This window comes from Pezoporus wallicus, unplaced genomic scaffold (assembly GCF_028554395.1).
Source record: "Pezoporus wallicus isolate ANWC-B61680 ecotype Strahan unplaced genomic scaffold, APGP_CSIRO_Pwel_v1 contig_5767, whole genome shotgun sequence".
Taxonomy (NCBI): Eukaryota; Metazoa; Chordata; class Aves; order Psittaciformes; family Psittacidae; genus Pezoporus; species Pezoporus wallicus.
The window spans coordinates 5,408,432-5,430,330 of NW_026640599.1; the positions used below are offsets into that span (position 1 = coordinate 5,408,432).

Sequence of the window (21,899 nt, forward strand, 5' to 3'; positions counted from 1 at the left end):
TACCCCACATACAGCCTTTCCCATCTCTGCCACAACTCCCCTGCTCATCTCGCGCTCCATCTCCCTTCAAGCTGGGTCACTCGGCCACCATAGAGATTAACACTTCATAAGGGCTGAAAGTAAATGTATCTTTTGCCTGCTCCAGCTGTTGGGATCTCTGCCTTCACGACCATTAACAGGGAACAGTTATCTTGACTTGCAGAGCACAAGGGAAAATTCATCTTCAAAGATGGGCAGACAAATTAGGAAGGGTTTGCATGTCTCAAGGCCAGGAAAGAGTAGAGCTTCTCCATTCCAGAGCTGTCAAGCATGCAAACTCTAGGAAACGTGGTTACACCTCTCAAAACCCTAAACCCTGTCATCCAGCTCTTTCTCAGTCACCTAGAAGAGGCATAGGTCCCTCCGTACACTGGACAACCATGCAACTCAGCCTTACCATGTAAGCACAGAAAGCAACAAGAATGGGCTGGTTTGCAGCTGGGACATGCTTTGTCTATCTGAAGCTCCAGAGGTGGCAGAGCTACAGAGAGCTCCAAATCAAAAATCTGAAGCAGCAATGGGCTTTTCCAAGTTTTTTCTTGCTTAGTTTTTGGGATTTGTTTTTTTTTTGGTTGGGTTTTGTTAGTTTGATTTTTTGTTTTTTGTTTTGTTGTTTTTTTTTTTTTTTCCCCATCTGGAGTGGTAAAAACTCTGTGTCTTTCCTATTTAGACAAACTTACGTGGAAAGGTAGAGAGGAAGGATGACATGCTGGGAGAGTTCCGGAAGGAAACTAAACTGCAGGAAAAAAATTGACACTGGTTTCCAAAACATAAGGCAATGCCTCTTTCCTCAGCCACAGCTCATTTCTTCTTCCAGTCATCTGCTTTATGGTTGCAACAGGAGAAGCCAAAGGGACAGGACTTAGATGCCTTTTCAAACATCACTCTTTTGGAGAACACAGATACGCACACTAGTTGAAATGCTAAGAAAAAGTATGAATCAAGCCTGCAACTCTAAGCTATGTTTTTTTCCCATAGAGAAATCTCTTCAGCATCACCTTCTATTCAGACACCAAAGCATTTTGAAGATGATAATTACCCATTAAGCATCTTGAATACATAAGCAAATGAAAGAATGAAAGTGAGGTAAAAGAATTCAACTAGTTTTCTAAAAGCCATAAAGCCAAATTAACAGATACAGATATGACTTAACATTCACATGTATCACATGACAGCATACTGCCTTAATAAACAGCTAAACATTCTGCTTAGGTTGATCTGCTTATTCCTGTAAAAAATGCACTTGGGAAGATTCTCTAAAACATTCTGTAGTCAAATACATAATGCTTTCTCAATGATGTTAACATGAAAAACTGACCTTAAAAAGCAGGAGTGACTGAACAAGCTTTACATCAACCCTACAAATTAATCAACTGCTACATAAGACTTGTGTTCCTCAGTGCTCAATACACGCAAGGCCCACTGTGTGTTTAGGACAATATGCTCTTGAAAATTTCAGCTGTTAGGAAATCACATTATCCTATTTAGTGCTTCATTTAATGAAGTTTAAACATCCGAACAAATGAACTATCGTGCAGCTCTTATGTTACAAAATCCAGAGACCTGGTTGTGAAAGAATCATGCTTTTTGGGAATTCAAGTGTTAAGAGAGCCGTTGTACACGAAGTGTTCATTTAGAGAGGACATAAGTTCTGCATCCTCAAGCATTTTCTTAAACACCTCATTTTGTAACAAGGCATTTATTTCCCAACCTGTTACACAAAATAACCTGGTTCTTCTTCATAAACTCTACTGGACTCTTCTTAAAACAAACTAACTTGTGTAACTTTGATAAGATGGTGCACTCAAAAGTACTTTTCATGCTGTTGACTCAGCGTGGGTAGCTTGTAGACTAGCAAGTCTGTTGTAATGAACAGAGTCTGAAGATAGACAGCACCTGACCCAATGTTCTATACAGACACAAAAAACAGCTAGACCAGACCACCATTGCTCATAAATAGCAGGATTGGTTTTTTTTCCACTTTGTTTTCTAACAGTTCCTCTAACTAAAGCATATGACTGAACTTTTTACCACCATTATGACTGTATGACTGAAGAACCCCAAAGAAGTTTCTTACTCATGCAGGAAAGTTTCTTACTCATGCAGGAAAGCAAACGACCTCAGTGATTTAGTCTAATAGCTCTAATAGCTGCCAGCTCTAATGACAGCTCCATCTCAAGCAGAGATATATGCAGAGCTGAGCTGAAGTCTTCTCCGGCTTCCTATCCAAACCACTGTGGCCATGAGCCAGATACTACAAAGAAAGGGTTGGAAGTTGAAAGAATTTAAGGCAGCACATAAACTATCTACCACCTCTGCAGGTAAACTATGCCCAGCAAAGGACTAAACAAGCCATATGTAGAACTGCAGTAATCAATTGAGTTTATAAGATTTCCTATAGGGCATGGTGTTTGGTACCAATTGCATTTACATTTTTAGACTGATTTAAGAAATAAGGCATTCTTTTTGAAACAGCATATCTTAAAATAGAGACAACTCCCTTCTCTCTCTCCCTCCTCCTCATAGTGCTTCCCATAATTTCTGCATTCTAAAAGGACCTAGACCATATAATTGGAGTGAGCTTCAGGTCTAATGAGTGATACACAAACCCGCAGAAAAGCCCCTGCTTCCAAATATTTACACCCTAAACTTCTGGTCTGCACAGGTACCCTCCCATACCAAACCTTTCACAAGAATTGTTTAACTGGTGTATTTATACAGTTGTACAAGATATGACAGGTAAATAACTGAATGTCAGACACTAAGAAAGCCACGGTTGTAGAAGCACGAAGTGACATCTCTCAGCTATTTCTATTTTAAAACCAAATAGATGGTAGACATGCAATCGAATCTATTTCTGACCATTTCGACACCTAGAGAAAATATGCCATGAATAAAACAGAAGGAAGTTGCTTACTTTTGTATTCTCAAAGGACAAATTTCTGGCAATGTAAGGGTATCACAAAATTCTTTCTTTTAAAGACACTGCGCAGTCACTACAAAGCAACCCTGTTGCATTTATAGTATCCCTTTATTTTAAAAAGGTACAGTTTCTGCCACCTAGCTGCTACATGTAGGTTTTTGCATGCCTATATCTAAAGGAGTTTCAGCATTTCAGAGATGAAAGTTTATTCACAATATAACACATTTTTGAAATGGTATATGTATTACAGCATTAGTTTATACCACTAAATGCAGGTGTAAGAGGGGTTATCCATGTAAGAGAAATCACCCAGGAAGGCTGCAGTTAAAGTAATTGTTATCACTTCACTGCTGAAAAATAAACTGGTATTTGGGATTGTCTTTGCATTTTTTACAGAAGACTGAAAAATGCAACTTGGAAAAGCACAACCAGCGTGTTCCCCTGCAGTCCTGGCAACCAATTCAGCACTTCCCAACACATCCATAACTGTCAGAAGCCCTGTTTTCAATTAAGTATAAGCACGTTTAACGCATTTTGCAACTATGAAACACTATCAACTTTGCAATTATACCTACAGTCCCCACCACAGACCAACTTTTTACATATTACAACACATTCAATTGCTAGATGGCAAACAGCGGTAACAACAGAGTTGCAAAAAGAAAGTGGTGTGTGGTTCTGGGAAAAAAGTTCTATGTAAAAACTTCTATGTGTGTTACCCCATTGCTAGGCATGAAACATCTGTCAGAAGCCAGTAACCACGCTTTCATGTCATTGCTCTACGTAAGCCTAATCATTTGTATCCAGTTTGCAGTGTACTTTGTTTCCATGGTAGTGAGCTTCAATCACAACTCCCAGACTGCGCTCATAGCATGGAACGGGTTTTGTAGATCTTTTATAATCAAAAGTTGTTTCCTGCATTATCAAATAGCAATTTCTGTAATTACTTACCTGAAAGATGAAGCTCAGGAAGTATTTAATTTCATTTCATTTTTGATGCAACATGCTTGCCAAATAAAAATTATTCCAAGTCATGCTTTACAAACCACTCCAAACCTTCCCCCCCCCCCCTCCCTTCTAAGTCTAATACAAACTATGACTTTTTCTGTCCGCTAAAGCACACAAGTATTTGCGATGGTAACAAAACACTACCACAAAGTCTCAACGGAGGTAAATTCTACCTGCTGTGCATGTATATTTTCCTACATGTCTTTTTAACACATGCATGCACATTAGAGACCCTGATCTAGCAGTTTACTTGTTATGTTCTACAGCCACATATAGTAAGTATTGTCTTTCAAGCTCACAAGGCTGCTTGTTGGTGTGTCCAGGGATAATTACATATATTAGTGTGTTTCTGAACTGAGACAAAATTTTGTATTAACAAGCATTTGCTGCTAACAGACTGCACCCTGAGACACAGTTCCCCTCTGAAAATCAGTTATTTAAATAAGCAGGCATTTGGTTTCACATTTTAACTGACTTTCTTTTCAAACAGACATGACATACATTTCATTTGCACCCACTGCTTCTCTGCAGCTTGCCATATAATCGGGGAAAGAGGGGCAATGATGAGCATTGTGAGAAAACAATTAGTCCTCGGTTTCCAGAGATATATTATCCATCAAAGCAATCTTTATTTCTTCAAAAACTCTTTTTATTTGGAAGTTTTAGGAGGAAGTCACCTACTGATGTAATATTTTCTAGAGAACTACCCTCTAAAAATTATGTTTTTATTTTTTTGAGTTCTTCAACCAAAACAAAGCAAAACCAAGTTAACTCTCCTGTTCTTCGCAACATTAAGGCAACATCATCTGGTTCTAGATCCTCCAATCTCTTCTCATGAAAGACAGTGAATTGCTTCAGAACTTTAAACAAGAAAATTACCATCTTTTGCTTTTAGGTTCCTTTACAGCAACCAGCAATAAGTATCCAATAAATCATGGTTAATTTTTAGTTTTCCATACACCTCTGACTCAGCCTGCTTTGGGTGAAGAACTTGATAAACTCCTGTTAATTGGAAGAAGTTCAGCTGAACCTAAAATCTTCAAATCAAAACCACTTGAATTATATGTACAAAATTAGACTGCATGGAGCCTTTTATCAAAAACAACAACAAAAAAAGGCCTATAGGAAGGCAAATTGAAACTTATCAGGATAGCCCATGGTCTACAGTAGAGAATATGTAACCCATTTAGACAAGAGTCCAAAGCCTCTGGCATTTCTACCCTCACATTAATTACATTAACTAGAGACTGAACAGGTGGCAGCAGCAAGATCTGAAAAAAACAGTTCCTTGACTTGAAGGAGCCTAATAACTATGGAAGCTGTACAGGACAAAAAGAAATCTATGCAATTATTTCACAGTACTGTAAACCCATTGCACTTCTAGTTTTCAGGGCACAGTTTTATTGGAATTTTGCACCTTGTTGTAAAAATGTTGCATGGAAAATGAAAGGAAATATTCCTTTTCTTTCTAAAGGGAGCTTGAGAACTGTGCACAGATCTTCATTGGCAGCTGTTTGTACCAGACCACCAAAGCCATGGTGGTGAAAAGATGCTCTAGCAGTAGCTATAGGCAGCTTCTCTTCCCTCGCTGTGGTAACTCTCTGTTTTTAGTAAAGGGCAGATGTTGTTCATGACCCAATTGAATACCCATTTTATTTTGTTATGGCTTTGGGGAAGGAAGAGAGTGTTGCATGCAGAATTCAGTGTTGATTAAAAAGCACTAACATTTGGCTGAACAAAACCCAATTTAGCCCCCTGGGCCTGTCTGACCCACTAACCGCTGCTTCCTAACTATTCTGTTCTGAGAAAGTTTGCCTGAAAAATGCAGAGTTTGCAGAGGAAAAAAAAAAAACCAAACCAAAAAACAAACCAAAAAGAAGAAACCCAACACTTACGTCAGTTTTGCAACATTTCCTTAATGACATTACTGTGAAAATCCCCATTCTCTCAGCCTCAAATTTATTGTTTTTAAATTAAACATTTGTAACAAAGACATAACAACTGAGGGAGCCTCTTTAGTGTCCGAACAGGATATGCACAGAAGTGTCAGACACATGTATTACATTGCTCAAATGCTGACAATAAATTTATAGCAAGATCTTGTCTCCCTATAGGGAGAAGATGGGGAAAGAAGCACAGAGTTTTTTGAGAATTTAAAATGCACTGGAACGTGCAATTTAAAATGCTATGGAACGACACTTTTCTTCCAGGCAGTCTAAGCCTATCGAAATAGGTATCACAAACCAAAATAAGAAAAATTATCCCCATTTTGTTTCCACAGCTTTCTTTCAGATATGCTGGGTCAGAGCAATCCCAGGCACAGCTACAGGTTGGGCAGAGAAGAGATCCAGAGCAGCCCTGCAGAGAAAAACTTGGGGGTGTTGGCTGAGGAGAAAATGAACATGAGCAAGCAGTGCGCGCTTGCAGCCCAGAAAGCCAACTGTATCCTGGGCTGCATCAAAAGGAGTGTGACCAGCAGGTCGAAGGAGGTGATCCTGCCCCTCTACTCTGCTCTTCTGAGACCTCACTTGGAGTATTGTGTGCAGTTCTGGTGTCCTCAACATGAAAAGGACATGGAACTGTTGGAACAAGTCCAGAGAAGGGCCACGAGGATGATCAGGAGACTGGAGCACCTCCTGTATGAAGACAGGCTGAGGAAGTTGGGGCTGTTCGGCCTGGAGAAGAGAAGGCTGCGTGGAAACCTCATAGCAGCCTTCCAGTACCTGAAGGGGGCCTATACGGATGCTGGAGAGGGACTCTTCATTAGGGACTGTACTGATAGGACAAGGGGTAACGGGTTAAAACTTAAACAGGGGAAGTTTAGATTGGATATAAGGAGGAAATTCTTTACTGTTAGGGTGGTGAGGCACTGGAATGGGCTGCCCAGGGAGGTTGTGAATGCTCCATCCCTGGCAGTGTTCAAGACCAGGTTGGACGAGGCCTTGGGTGATATGGTTTAGTGTGAGGTGTCTCTGCCCATGGCAGGGGGGTTGGAACTAGATGATCTTAAGGTCCTTTCCAACCCTAACTATTCTATGATTCTATGCCTCCTTAAAACATATGTCTTTGATATGTGTTGTAGGCTCAGGGTTTGCTTAGGGCTCATGCTTTCCTATAGGTCTGCAACAGTAAACCCTATACAAAACATAAGAGTGTAAAAAGCAGAGGCAGGTAGCATGGAACACATTCAGCTATTTTTTTTCACAAAGGCAAGAGCAAAGGTACTAATATCATGCACGAAGAGAGGCATGCTATCTCCACTTGAACTGCCCCTTGCAGTATCAGCACTGAGTTTATCAAGATCTGGGGCCAAACTTAAATCACAATTCTAAAGCATGCATGAAGAACTGCATCTTTCATTATGAAAAAGAAGAAAAAGAAAAAGGAAGTAGATTTCCATTCAATATCCATTTATCATCACAAAAGGGGGAAAATTTGAAATAAGTACCAGCCACTAAGTGCTCAGAAACCAAACAGTAAACAAAAGACTCCAATAGCCGGTCGTGATTTTTTTTCCATCATTCAAGCAGGAACCAAGAGCAAAGATTTTTTTAGTGCTTAAGAACAGATGCCTGCAGCTCTCTGAAGGACACTTCCACCTCCTGCACAAAAAGCAGAGACAGCAGAGACTCTGTCCAAAGAGCATGAAAAATCTTACAGGTAGTAGAGATTAATAATATCTTGCAAAAGTATGATTGTTAAAAAGGAAGAAGGTACTGTCATGTGTAGAGATGATCAATACAATCATTTTACAGGCATAAAGAAAATTATATTTAGTTAGCTCTAATTTCCTGGACTTTCCAAAGATAAATTAGAACTTCAGAAGAAGAAACATGGAAAATCAGCACAGAACCAAAACACAGCCCGTCTGTACAACTCAAAGAATCACAGAATGGTTTGGCTTGGAAGGGATCTTAAAGATCATCTAGTTCCAACTCCCCTGCCATGGCCAGAGACACCCTCCACTAGACCAGGCAACTCATACATTTGCTTTCCTTTCCAATCGCTCCCAAGCTGAGCGGATGTTGAATACAAGCCTTCAAACTAAGGTTTGGTTTCATTTCACAGCAGAGATAACTCTTTCAGAGAGGAAAAAAAAACAAAATATAAAACAAGCCAAAACAACAAACAGCCTTCTACAGCGCTTATTTCAAATTTCTTTTGTTTCCAAAAAGATGTTTCAATTTCTTATGAAAGGCCTTTCTAGTATAAGTTTCCTGTTTCTTGAGTTAAATCCTTCTTGGATTAAAAGAATAAAATCCTACTGCTTTTTGTTCTTCTGCCAGCATCAGAACATAGTAAAAACAAATAACAGTGAAACCAGTATTTGCTCTATCACCACAGGTTACAAACACGGTAGGCCTTACCAACACCACTGTACCGCAGATCAAGGCAGGGGCATCTGGGCATCCAGGAACTATATTGGAGAAGAACTTGGGAAACCATACCAGCAGCTCCCAGTGGATCCTGTCTGAAAAATGCTTTAGAAAACAAATAGCACAGCTGTAACATGAGAGACTTTGAAACTAGTGTTCCATAGCCGTGACCTGGTAACAAGACTTGATGCAAAATGCTTCTTTTCAGAAAAGCTTTATTACATATTTTTTAATGAAAACCCATGTTTCACAGTTTGCTGTCACCACAAAGAGGGCTTAAAGATACTCTTTCAAGTCGTGTCATCTACACATAAAGAAAAAAACATATCATCTAGCTCATGTGAAAGAAAAGCATAAGCATGGGTCTCTGAGCCCTCAAACTGACAGAGCTGTCACAGACTGAGATTAAAACTCTTTGTACTCTTGCTTTTTCCCCAAATTTCCCACACATACATACAAAAGGCAATGCCCTTGAACCCCAAAGGACTTAAATTTCATGCAGTAACTCCAAGCAGTCCAATTTTGTTAACTGTTTCAGATGCCCATAAGAAGTACAGCATTCAGCACAGTTATGCAAGCCATAAAGTTGCCTATTCACTCCCCTTTTTCTGCTCCCATAGTTCTGGCTTTCTGAGGATGAGCTAACATGAGACCATGTCAGCCATTAGCAAGCTGTACAGTGGGCATCGCATCCTGGACAGGGTTCCACTGAGGCTTATGATACATTTAGCCAAGTCCTTGTCTTCTCCACAGAAATGAAGGGTCTCATCTAAACAGATACTATCCCAGTAAATGTTACTGAGGTGATGGAGTAGCAGGGGAATGAACAGCATGGAAGTCAGGGAAAGATTTAGCAAAGCTGAGTACTACTAGAGTTAATAATCATGCCCTAATTCAAATCAGGCTCTTCTAAAGCAGTTCAGGTAAATTTTAATTACTGCACAGGTTTTTTTTTTCTTGGCATAAGGCAAAAGAGTTCACATCAGAATCACAGCAACCACTTGGGAGGCAGGAAGCCACTGTGCTTACCCTATGAGTATCATGACCTGAATTTATTAGTATGTAGTGCTGCACATTTCCTTAAATCATCTCCAGTGCGTACATTCCTGGTCTCGCATCCAGGCTCACCATAGCTATGAGGGAAACAAAAGAAGGTGGTGAAGCTTGCTGGGACTGCTGCCCTGCCTCTTCCACGTGCCTCCACAGAGGCACAACTGCCAAGGCTAATATTTGGGAAGGTATTTCCTCATGCAAACTCCTACCATGCTGCAGGTAAGCCCACACACAGCTTCATGAGAAGAGGCAACAGGAGAAGGAGAACTCAAGCAAAGATGAAAATTAAAAAGTGTGCATGCTAGTGTGCGAGAGGGTGAGCCAATAGCCAATTCAAGGCCATGTGAAAAGAGGCTAGTTTAGGTTACTGTATGGACGCCAATAGGAAAGAAGCTGTACAGCTCAGACAAAGCACTACCAGACATCCACACTGAGCAACTTTTGTCCTACTGCGTGCAGAAGCATTGTGATCACCCTATGATGCAAAGCCACCTAGTCCACAGGGCTTATCAGAAATGTGTGTTAGCAATGTACACAAACCCAAGGAAGACCTTTACATGTAATGTTACTGCGAAGTCTGAAAAAAGTCTTTTCCATTGCATTGCATTAACAAACAAGAAAGCTTGCCTTGTTTCACACTAAGCCCTGAAAGGCTATACAAGCATCAGCCTCTAAACCCCTAGCAGAAAGGATCACAGATGATGAAGTCATGCCTTACAATCTGTCCTGCAGCCACAAAAGCCCTGGTCATGGTGTTCTCCCACGCAAGGGACATTGGCAGTGGGTACACAGCTAAGAAGAGCTGTAATCCTGCTCTCCCCTTCTCAAGCTTCATGTTTTGTATCATTAAGTTCAGTGCTTAAGAGAAACACAGCTGTCCTGGCAGGTCACACGCAAGGAAGAAAGGCATTTTCTGAGATAAGTGCAAAAGCTCCTTAAAAGTCATGATGACCTAGGGGAAGGATTTTAAATTAATTGTTAGTATCACAGTACATCCTGAGTGCTGCGGGAGGCCTGGGATGTAGATTCTCAATGGGGTGCTCTTCCCAGCTGTCCCCTTCAGGACAAAGCAGAGAGGCAGCAGATGCCAAGCCTGGAGGCTTTAAGCATCACAGCTCCACCATATCTGCCATCAAAGACCAAAGGCTCTTGCTGCAAGTTCACTGGAATATTACCTGGCAATGTGCACTTGCAGCCCAGAATGCCATCCATATCTTGGGCAGCACCTAAAGAAGTGTGGCAAGGAGGTCAAGGGAGGTGATTCTTCCCCTCTGCGCTGCTCTTCTAAGACTCCACCTGGAGTACTGCATTCAGCTCTGGGGTCCCCCAACATAAGAAGGATGTTGATCTGTTGGAGCAAATTCAGAGTCCATGAAGATGATCAAAGGTCTTGAGCACCTCTCCTATGGAGACAGGCTGAGAGAGCTGGGCTTGTTCAGCCTGGGAAAGGCTCAAGGGAGACCTAGCAGGCTAATACCTAAAGGGGACTACAGAAAAGCTGGAGAGGGATGTTTTTACAAGGGCATATAGGAACAGGACAAGGGAGAATAGTTTTAAACTGAAACGGCATAGATTCAGATCAGATACAAGGAAGAAGTTATTTTCTGTGAGGGTGCTGAGGCACTGGCTCAGGTTGCCCAAAGCAGCTGTGATTGCCCCACCCCTGGCAGTGTTCAAGGCCAGGTTGGATAGGGCTTTGAGCAGCCTGGTCTACTGGAAGGTGTCCCTGCCTATGGCAGTGGGGTTGAGATGATATGATCTTTGAGGTCCCTTCTAATCCAAACCATGTTATGATTCTAAGATTTCTCTCCTGTGTTTAAACTTGGGTAAGGAGAAGAAATATCTTTCCATAGAGATCTGATAATAATATGCAAATACAAGGCACAAGTGTTGGAGCAATGAAGCATATGCAACTAAAAGCTTGACATATTTTCTGAGTAAGGCAATAGAAAATACTTTATTTACAAGGTACAGAAGCTAACATAAGGAACATTTCACACATGCAGAAGAAGACAGACTACTGACCATGTGGGAAGTGGGCACAGTAGTCACGCTCACAAACTTGAAGGTATAAGGCATGCTTCCCTCCTACTAATCTTACCATCCTCTTCCCTAAAAACCAAAGGGTTAGGGATCAAATATTTTATTATTTTTATTTACAGAATTACAGTAGATGAAATGTAAGCAGGCATGATGGCATATTTTGATCTATAAACCTGCCTTATACCATGAGAAAGAGGAAGGAATGCTTTGAGAAGTCATGTTTAGGCTGGATAAGAGCTTCTCGCCATCTATGTCTTCTTACGAAGGCCATATAAGACTCTCCTCAGAAGTCCTGCACAGGCACCCATTTAGCATGCCAGAACCAGTTCATCAACTAAGTGCATTTTGTAATGGGAAGAAGTAGCTAGTGTCAATTGTAACTATGCTGCTATTTTCATGCACTTTTTCTCCTTGTGTTCTTGTAAGAACAGCTAAAAGATTCAGCGTGCAGTAATTTAACAGTTATACATCAGCTTTTAACAGCAGCCAAGACATTCCCATTAGCCTCAGCAAGAACATTCACTATTTCACATGTGCAGTGCCTTTCTATTACTGTGGAAAGAGAAAACCAAGCCCCCAAACTTCCTCCAGTAAAGAACTTAATTCTGCTTTAAGAGAGTGTCTCCTGATTTTCTGTGTATTTTAAAACTGTTTCTCCAAAAGTACCCACTGTTTTCAATCTCTTAGGAGGGGTGCCTTACTTTGAAATGGACAGAAACTAGCAGCTATCATTCTATGGAAAACATACCTGCAAGTACCCAAGTGCACCATCGGGTAGTGTCATAGCCGTACTCACCTACCACGTGTAAAACCCATGCATGCAAAATGAACAAGTGCTCCTTCCTGGTCACCATTTGAGGGAGAATGGCTTCAATGCAGGCTCAAATGCCAACAGGAAGAAGAGGTACAAGGAATAATTGACCCTCACACACACCCCTTTCCCACAAAACCTGGTAGAAAACAGCCTGGAAGGAGGACAAGACAAGGTTCAACTATGAAGATCCAGCACTTTCCCTTTGTAAGGGTGATGGAAAGAGCCTAAATTATGTCTGGGATGCACTGGTGAGCTGACCATAATGAGGAAAACATCCAGCAGTTTTTGTGACAACGGCCATAGAAAACCTTTAAAAAAAAAGAAATCCAGAAACAAAGATTTACAAAAAAAAAAAAAAAAAAAAGAACTAACATTTTAATGAAATCTGCAGATTGGTTAAGGCTAAAATCATTTGAATCTTGACTCATGCTGCTACCTCATTTGTGCTTTGTTTCAGTTCCACCCACTCCCCACATACCCACCTTCAGTCCAGCACAGCTACTTTACATTAGTGTTTTCAAGAGTTTGTTTACTCCTTCCTGGTTCTTTTCTGCCTCCCAGAGGTTTCCACTGAGGAATAAGAGGAATTTAATACGTGGCAGATTACAACAATTTGTCAAACACGGTCTTGCAAGCATGTAAGTGGCAGGTAAGATGAAAAAAACTGAGAACCCCAGGAGGAGGTTAAAGATTAAGTATCTATTCTATGCTTCTCATAGCTCAAGTTTGTGGAGAAAAATAGGTATTTTCAAACTGTTTGAGAACAATATCAAGAGAGAAACTAAAAATTACGGGCCATTAAAAAGCAAAATTACTTAACTGGCTATTTTTCATTCCATGTCATTAAGTTTCCAGACATTATCTGAAATGGGGGATTTTCATCAGGCAATTATCAGGCATAAGAAATTGCCACTTTAATTTCAGCATGGACTGGGAGAATGAAGTGAAGGTATACATTCTTTAACAGATATAATTACTAATATGGGCTATACCAGTCACACATATTAAAGCCCCCTCTGCACTGCATTCCTTGTATTTGCTTACGTAAAACTGGCTCAGGGAAACAGCTATCAGCTTTAGTACCTAGTAACTTCACTGTCTGGGGAGCAGGCAATAATAGATGATGAACCAGATTCTGTTGCATTCCCCTGACATGGTATGACAAATATCTCAGAGATTTCAAGGCTTTTGTAGCAGAGCCCATCACAGAGCCCAAGCAGATGTTGTATGAAGTGTTATTGTTCATTACACCTTGCAAGTCGTGGGCTCTTGACAGATGTGCTGGAGCAGATCCCTGTGCTTGCACCAAGAGTTCTCAGCTCCAAATACTCCCATTAGTCATCTCTTTCCTCCTCTCTTCTTTTTTTTTTTTAATACATGCCTAAGCAGCTCAAGAAAAGCATTTAATTTCCCACAAGGGAAGCTGCATGTGGCAACCTTACTTTCAGCTGTGTGCTTCACAAATACAACTCATTTTACACTTTTGTTTGGGAAAGTAGGTGACATTTATGTCAACAGGGTTCTGGTAACAAAAGCCTAAGTTTACATACAAAAAGCAATTGTTTAAAACCTTCCAGAAGTCATTCCTTCAAAAGAAACCCAAAATAAGATACAAAAAACACAACCAAGAAGAAAATGACAATTACTTTAGTAGAGAAGTTAGGAGAAAGTACTGAAGATCCAGCCAGAGCTCTGCACTAATTCAGACTTGCATAATGTTTGTCAACAGTGAGTGCCCAATTCTGACAGAGGTTCCTAGAACCTTGAACTTTAGAAGCTCTGAAAAGAGATCTTAAGTTGAGGAAAGCACTCTCATGTCATGAAACATTCATGTCCCATCAGAAACCAAACCACATATAAACCCAATGAGTTAAAAAAAAAAAACAACAAAAAAGCAAACAGTGGGGAATTTCTCTTAAAGTGATCCTAAGATGCAACAGCAGCTCTTCTGCCAAGCAGGCTCACAAAGGGTGCAGGCAAGAGACTGCAGGCAGCCAACGCTCACCTTCACCCAGCAGCTTCACTGATGCACACTCAGCATTTAGGAATTTCAGGAAATTATGAATTTCCTAGCATGCAAGCTGACAAAAACACAGACTAAAATGTAAAGCAAAAACCAGACATCAGAGAACCCCAGTTAGCTGTGCCTTGCTGGCAACAGGAATCAGATTCCTCTTAAGTTAGCTCCATGGCTCCAGCTCAACAAAACCACCAGTAAGCCCAAATGTATGTTTCCAATATTAAGAAAACCAGCTCACTACTCAAAACATAATCCTCCTCTGGCCGGGCTCCCATCATTTACTCTGGTGTTTGGATCTCCCAGCCAGCTGTGTTGTTACCACAAGGTGTCCTTTCTGCCTGTCACTCCACAAAGCAGCACCTGGAAGGCAAGCCAGCTGCTTCCTCACTCCTGAGCCACCAACAGAGCAAGTTTTGCCCTGTTTGCCTTCAGTGAAATCCCACTCTCTGATTTATGCATGGCTTAGACTGGGGCAATTCTTGTATTTTCTTCATTGACACTGACACAATGTATACAAAGACAGTGTTTTAAGGCTGCAATATGCAATGATAACTCTGTGCAATTAATAAAACATTAAAAAAAGCCATCACAAATTCTGAAGGAGTACCATATGCTGGATACTCCAAATCAGTTCATAACTTCAGTCTTCTTCATGACCCAGGTCCCAGCTATATTTGAACAATGGTCCTTTTCTACATTTTTCTCCCCAGGCAAAAAAAACAAAATGGAACCAAACATTAAGTGCAAACACATTCCTGAAAATCAGCTTTTGTACGTATAACTTTAGGCTGAAATTCACGAGTGTCACATCCACTAAACTATCAAAGCATTAAAACACACACAAAACTGACGCATAGCAACACACCAAGGTTTATATCACTCAATAGCTCTGTCAGGGACATCTTTCTATTAATGAAACATAAGCTCCATTCACATTTTGAAACTACTGCTAGTGAAACAGCTCCAAAAACAGGGAGAACAAAAGATTTCAAATTCTCATAGTTCTTTGTGTTGTTTGTAAATGGTTCCCAAGCCACAACTCCACATGCAAGCTTTGAGCCTAAAACCCAAGAGACAAATAATTACAGAGACAGAGACTGACAAAGAACCAAGACAGAGCAACAGCAGAAAGTAACAAACAGCTGAGGACTCAGTGGAACAGGATGCTATGTGTTTGTTACACTGAATGGTGAAATCTTCTCCCCTGTTGTTTACAGGGGAGGGATGACATGGAATTTTGACAGGCACAGCCATCCCAGCACCCAAGTTGTCAGAAGTTCACACCTGCCCACAGAAGAAAAGTTGTGAGAAGATAGGAGACTTTGATTCCTCCCCCAGTACTGTCATGCTGAGTTCACTTCCTCTGGGACATAGGCTATGTTAAATACAACCTGGAAGAAGACACCTTACAAGACGGATGTGATGGACAAGAGCCACCATGGATATGTTTCATCCTTTGGCCGTTTTGGGTATTAACCCACAAACCCTCCCAGCCCTGGCTTCTGCATCTGGACAGAGCCTCACAGGCTCAGCTGAGACCTATTAGTTTAATACAACATTCTTTGATGTCCCACATGGAGACTGAACTATCTTTCCTTACATTTGCTCACCACAACTCAAACCCAGAGGCACTCACACCCAAACAGATTTTAAAGAACCAGACAGAAGAACAAAAAGGATTTTGATTTCCCTGGACAGCTCAAATCAATCCAGCCACAAGTACCCTGGAGAACAACCCCCAGACGTGCCACAGTGTACCCCGATCAGCCTGGCACTCCAGCGAGATGCCATGTGTTCCATCAGGAGCAAGCTTTGACTTCACACTTCAGGGTAAAAAGCATCTATATTAAAAGCACACTATAAGCAAATACATACATCTTCTGCAGTGGTGCCATGAAGAGTTCAGGTTTTTTTTTGCAGGTGGACCTGAGCAACTCACAGGCAAGCTGCTTCTGTGGCGCTGTAAAAGCTCTCAATCCCCCTGCGGGAGCAGCCCAAGGAGCTACTCAGAGGAGCAAGGTGATGTGCCGCCCTAGGGGATACGTTCACTGGGACCAGATACGTACATGTGTGTCTGAGGAGGGGTGAAGGGAACACACAGCTGGGATGCACATGGGGGAGGTCAAAAAGAAAAGAAATCCAAGAGTTTCAGTGGGAAGAACGCCCATCCTGTGGAGTGTGGTAATGTAACAAGCCACAGCAGTGCCCTCTGCAAATGATCTACCCCAGTGAAATTTCATTGGATTCAATGCTCTTGCACTTCTAGAGATACAACAGTGCATTTACATCCAAATACCAACAGTGAAAATACATTATGTGCAGTGATTCTGCGTCTCACTGTACCAGCTGTATATCTCAGGGAAAACAAAATCCTCGCTACAAGAACACACACCACTCAGGGACAACGAATATAAAAAGATACCAAGAAGTGGGCTTCACTGGGTTAATTTTCAATTTATTTTAACCTTATAATGAAATAGACTTCAGCTTTTTTTAGAGTAATGACTTCAGATATCACTAAATAGTGCTCAGAGAAGTTGTAGATGCCCCATCTCTGAGTACTCCATCCTTGAAGGAGTTCTAGGTCAGGCTGGACAGGGCTTTGAGCAAGTGAAAAAGTGTCCCTGTCCATGGCAGGGGGGTTGGACTAGATGACCTTTAAAGATCTTTTCCAACCCAAACCATTCTGTGAGGAGAGACCTTTTAGCAGGGCCTGTTGCAATAGGGATAATGGTTTAAAACTAAAAGATGGAAGATTCAGGTTGGATGTGAGGAAAATATTCTTTCCAGTGAGAGTGGTAAAATACTGGAACAGGTTGCCCAGAGACGTGGTGAATGTGTCATCCCTGGAGACATTCAAGGCCAGGCTGCATGTGTTTCTGGACAACCTGATCTAGTTGAAGATGTCCTTACTCTTCACAGAGGGGCTGGACCCTTGAAGGTCCCTTCCAACCCAAACTGTTCTATGATTCTGTTCTGTGATTAGATAGCGTTAATCTTGAAAAAAAAGGCTATAGAAAAATGCTGTATATAAACAAATAAATGATGCTTGCAACATGACAACTGCTGGAATCACAACACATGGAAGCAAATATGAAAAAAAAATAAGAAAAGGTCCTTGGCTTCAGAAAAGTAATTCAAGTTCTTTAAACACTGAAAGTGACCTGAAGATTTCAACTGGTTTAAGAAATTCTAGAAACACTCTGAAAAGACAAATAATCAGGCACTGCCAGACTTCAGCCCTCCCAGGGATGTATTCAATAATCCAGTATGTTTTTCTAAAATGTAACATTTCAAAATCTATCAGATGTATCATAATTCACACATGGGACTGCAGCTTTCTTGTATTACTGAACCACTTGTTTAAAAAGAGAGCTAGAGAGAGAATTCATAAATATGGTGAAAACACAAATTGTTTAGGATACTGGGAAATATGTGAAATGCACATTTTCTCCTCCACACCTTTCTTGGACACAAAGGATTACAGTGGGAAGGCAAAATAAAGTACTTTTTAATAGCCTAAGCAGGTGTTGTGGAGATAGAGGAAAGGCAGCAGTATAAAATTTTATATTTCACAGGTTTTAAGGGAAGATAAACTTAGTATTAGTTTCCTTTTTTTGTAGAAATGAGGTTAAACATATTTAAGAGGTACACGACTGAACAGAATATGGACTACACCACTTGGCAATTGAAATCCAGCCACCCTTAATGACCGATACTAATCAGATTTTACTATTACTGTGACACACAAAAGACTTCAGCTCCTGCCTGAACAAAGTGTATAGCTGAATAGAAAGAAAAGAGGACTGATTTTCTTTCAGGCTTTGCCCCCAGTGGTTTGTAAGAAGAAAGCCTGGTTTAGGGAATATTTAAACCTACTTTGGACACCCTTCACATAAAAGCAAGGACTGTTTCTACAGGTGTAGAAGCCCCTAAAGTGGAGCTCCTGAGGTTACTGCCTGCAAGGAAGGGATGGTTCATTCTGGGATGGAGCAGCAAATACTGTTGGGGGATCTGGATGTGCTGCAGAAGGTGTTAAGGACAGGTGACACCCCTGGGAACTCCTGTGTCTGCAGGCTCCATTAGGCAGCATTTCCTGCACAGGGACTCAGAGAGATGGGATGCAAACCCACATGAAGACAGGCATCATACCATCCCCTGTTTGCACACAGTGTTCTCCCCTGTATCTCTTTTAAAAAAAAAACAACCAACCAAAACACAATATATGTACATACCCTGCTCCAACCACTTTTCTTATTTGAAAGCAACTGTTTGGAGAGTACAAAAAGAAAAGGCGCAAACTGATGAAAACACACAGTTTCCAAGAAATTACACTATATTATGCTTGTGAAACTTTTTAGAAATAAAAACCTTTTGCATTTTCTGTTCATTTTATAATACAACAGTCCCGCATTCCCCCCACTTCCTTGATAAGACGCTATATTTGGGAGAGTGCGTGCCACGATGTAAGACACCAACAGGTGGGTTTTCTTGCCCTGCACTGGTCATTACTAACGCCCTTCCAGCCAATGCTGACCCTGATTAGTGTTGACTTTCAGAAGCACTGAAGGCCAAAAGCCCAATGAATATCAGTGGCCACAGTGGGCTCTTACCATCTCCAAAAGGAAAAAAAAAAGAAAAAAATCAGCCTCAGCAAGCCAGTCCTACAAAGAAGTTTTGTGCAAGCAAGGACAATTCAAATTGTCCTGATGACAGTCAGTCAAATACATCCTTGCTATTGAATCAGGAAGCTCAATATAGTACTGGGCTCCAAACAAGTCCTGGTTAGATGGTCACATTGGCCTCAGCCTACCTAATGCCAAGACAGCAGTTATACAATAGCATAAACAAAACATCGTATTCATGAAGGACTGGATCCACAGCTGACAAAGGCTTCTTTTTGCGCCTTTTGAAGTACTTCATCTGAAATTTGTGCTAGAAGTCCCCTCTCCTGACTGACCATGCCATCACTGCCCAGCCAGCCACTGCTTGATCATCCAACAATGTTTCTAAGCAAAGAAGTCAAGAGACATTGGAGTTTTGCGCTGTCGCTGTTATGAGGGAAACGTTTAAGAAATGTTTTCTTCTCTCCACTCCCCTTTTCCCAACTGCTACATTCGGGACAAGACATTCTATACCAACACAAAACATGCATTTCACACACTTGCACAACCTGCAAGACTAACTTTAGTGGTTTTCTAAGACTTTAGGACTAAAATAAAGATTTGCTTCTCCTCAGGATGAATCCCTCACGAAGATTTAAAACAACTTTTTGATATTAAACCCCTAGCAGCTTGATTTTCTGAAGAAATAGCAGTTTTATAGACTTAGCAGCAAAGACACTTAAGAACAATTTTATATGTGTTATCTAATAAATTTTATCCCTCCCCAAGACACAGTAATCCAATGAATAAACTTCTTTTAATAATACTAAAAAACATTCCTTTCTATCTTTCACTCTTCCGTCCCATTCCAACATTTATTTGACACCAACCTATGGTAATACAGTAAAAGTAGTAAGCGGATACTAAGATACAGACATGGAAGAGGCTGTCAACATCACTGTTTAATATCAAAAGTTCACATAGGGAAAGCGCTGTCTAAAAGGTGTCAGAATATGCACACAAAATACAAGCTTTTTCGTGCCAGTAATGCAGCTGGCTTGCTCATTTCAGCCTTCAGAGCTGCAGAGGCAGCAGGAATCAGTACTTCAACATGCATTGAAAGGGGTGTTGTAAACTTCAAAGAACTTAGTAAAAAAGCTGTAATACTACAGGAGTCTGATCTTCACTAAACTAGGGAACAAACCAGTTAATAATCATTTAGAAATTCAGGAATTAAGTGAAGCGGATTAATTTAACAAAGTAGCAACCATAGGAATTCTGTCAGCTTCCTTTAGTTTTTGCTGAGTAATTAATATTTTTTTTTTCTTCTTAATTAAAACCAGAGACAGCGCCAGCATCAGTATGTGCATGTTAACACACAGGCATGCACTGATGGCTCTGCTTTAGCAGCTGCAACCTCTAAGCAATGACACACCACCGGCAAACTGGACCAAAGATACAGTTGCGTTTTTCTTTTTTCCCAAATTTCATAACTTTCATTACTGCTTAATTAATTTGGATGTACTGTTGGTTGAAAGGACAGCTCGCAGGAAGCAGCCCACGCCTGAAAGGATGAGAACGCTGAACGTGTGTGTTGAATATCGAGTGACCCATGTGCAGGATGAGTCCTTTCCTAGCCAGGGCCCCATTTCTGCTCGCGTTAGCACACTCACACACCCGCTATCCTCCCTGTAAGTTGTGGAACAGAAGCCGCCAACTCTCATCGATGCCCAACTCTCTCCACTGCGAAGACCCAAGGTTAGAGGGAAAAGCGCACCGCGTTACCCCAATGTCTCCCAACGCTCAGGGCACAACAAGCGCCCTCAACCCTTCCCCATCCCGAAAAGGCACGTCTACTCTCCGCCCTGCCCCCGAGGTGATCCCTGCTCCCACCGGCCACACTGCACCCCACGGCAAAGCTGAGCACCCCCAGAGGACTGAGAGGGACCCCGCTCCGCGCCTCGCCCGAGGGGAAGCAGTGAACAGACCGAGTCATTACCCGAGACCCGAGGCTGCCCTGCTACTCTTCGGCCCGGCCTCTGCGGCTGCCCCTGCCTCAGGCGTGCGGCGCAGACCCCCGCCTCAGCGCCGGCAGGACCGGGTAAGAAGGCACACTCCGGGCCGGCTGCGGACAACCGCCTCCAAGAAACTATCTCTCCGGGATCCTGTAGTACCGCCACTAACAGTAATTGATTTTTAAAGGAGAGAGCGCTCTGCAGCTCGCGTGGTCCCGCTGCCTCGCCGGCCAGGAGCCCTCCGAGCCCCGCTGTGGCAACGGCGCGGCCCGAACGGGATGGAGCGGAGGCCGCCCCCAGCCCGCTCTGCCGGGGCGCTCAACAGGCTGCCTCCCCACGGCAAGAGGCCGGGCTGGGGCTGCCACCACTCCCAGGGCTGCCCAGCACCTGCCCCTGCTCCTACCCCGCGGTCCCAGACTGGGGGCTCCCCGCAGCCCCTCTCGCTTACCCATAGCCGGCTCTGGTCGCCCGGGCGATGCGGGGGAAACAGGGCAAGGACTCGCTCTACCGTGCCTCGCTGGACTGCGCTAGGCTGGGCGGGAGGCGCACACTGGCGGGCTCCGCTCGCCTCCGGCGGCTGCGGCGCGGAGAGAAGGGAGGGGAGGGGACAGCCCCGCCTGCCTGCTCCGCCCTGGGGGAGCCCGAGACGGCCCGGCCCGGCCCGGCCCGGCCCGGAGAAGGGTAGAGTGGTGAAGCGCCGCCCGGCGGCCTGGCGCGGCACGCAGGCGGTGCTCCTCCCGCCCGGACCCTGCTGCCGGGGTGTCCCTGAAGCTGGGGCTTGCTTTCGTATGGTGCCCCCGGTTTCTTCCAGCGTTTTACCGTTCGCCCTCAGGAGGCTTCCAGGAAGGAGCCCCTGGGGCCAGGCTGGTTCCCTGCTCCTCTACGTTTCAGGCTCTTGCCCAGGAAATGGGGCTAAGGGCACCCTTGACCTTCAGAGGCATCTTCTTCTTGATGTTCCTCCACTGCAAGGGCACAATGTGCGCAAAAATAACATTACTTCATTA

The 21,899-nt window shown here is 42.6% G+C and overlaps 1 protein-coding gene across 2 annotated transcripts in view; it reads right to left on the minus strand.

The window, feature by feature from the left end:
• The window catches only part of GPM6B (glycoprotein M6B), a 107,259-nt gene extending 85,759 nt beyond the window's left edge, over positions 1-21,500 (minus strand). Inside the window, exon 1 of one of the 2 annotated variants that reach the window (XM_057419626.1) lies at positions 21,344-21,500. In XM_057419626.1, coding sequence (XP_057275609.1) covers positions 21,344-21,347 — 4 coding nt within the window. In that variant the 5' untranslated portion in view covers positions 21,348-21,500. The remainder of the gene's footprint in view (positions 1-21,343) is intronic. The other variant, XM_057419623.1, reaches the window with a different exon arrangement.
• Positions 21,501-21,899: the final 399 nt, after the last annotated feature.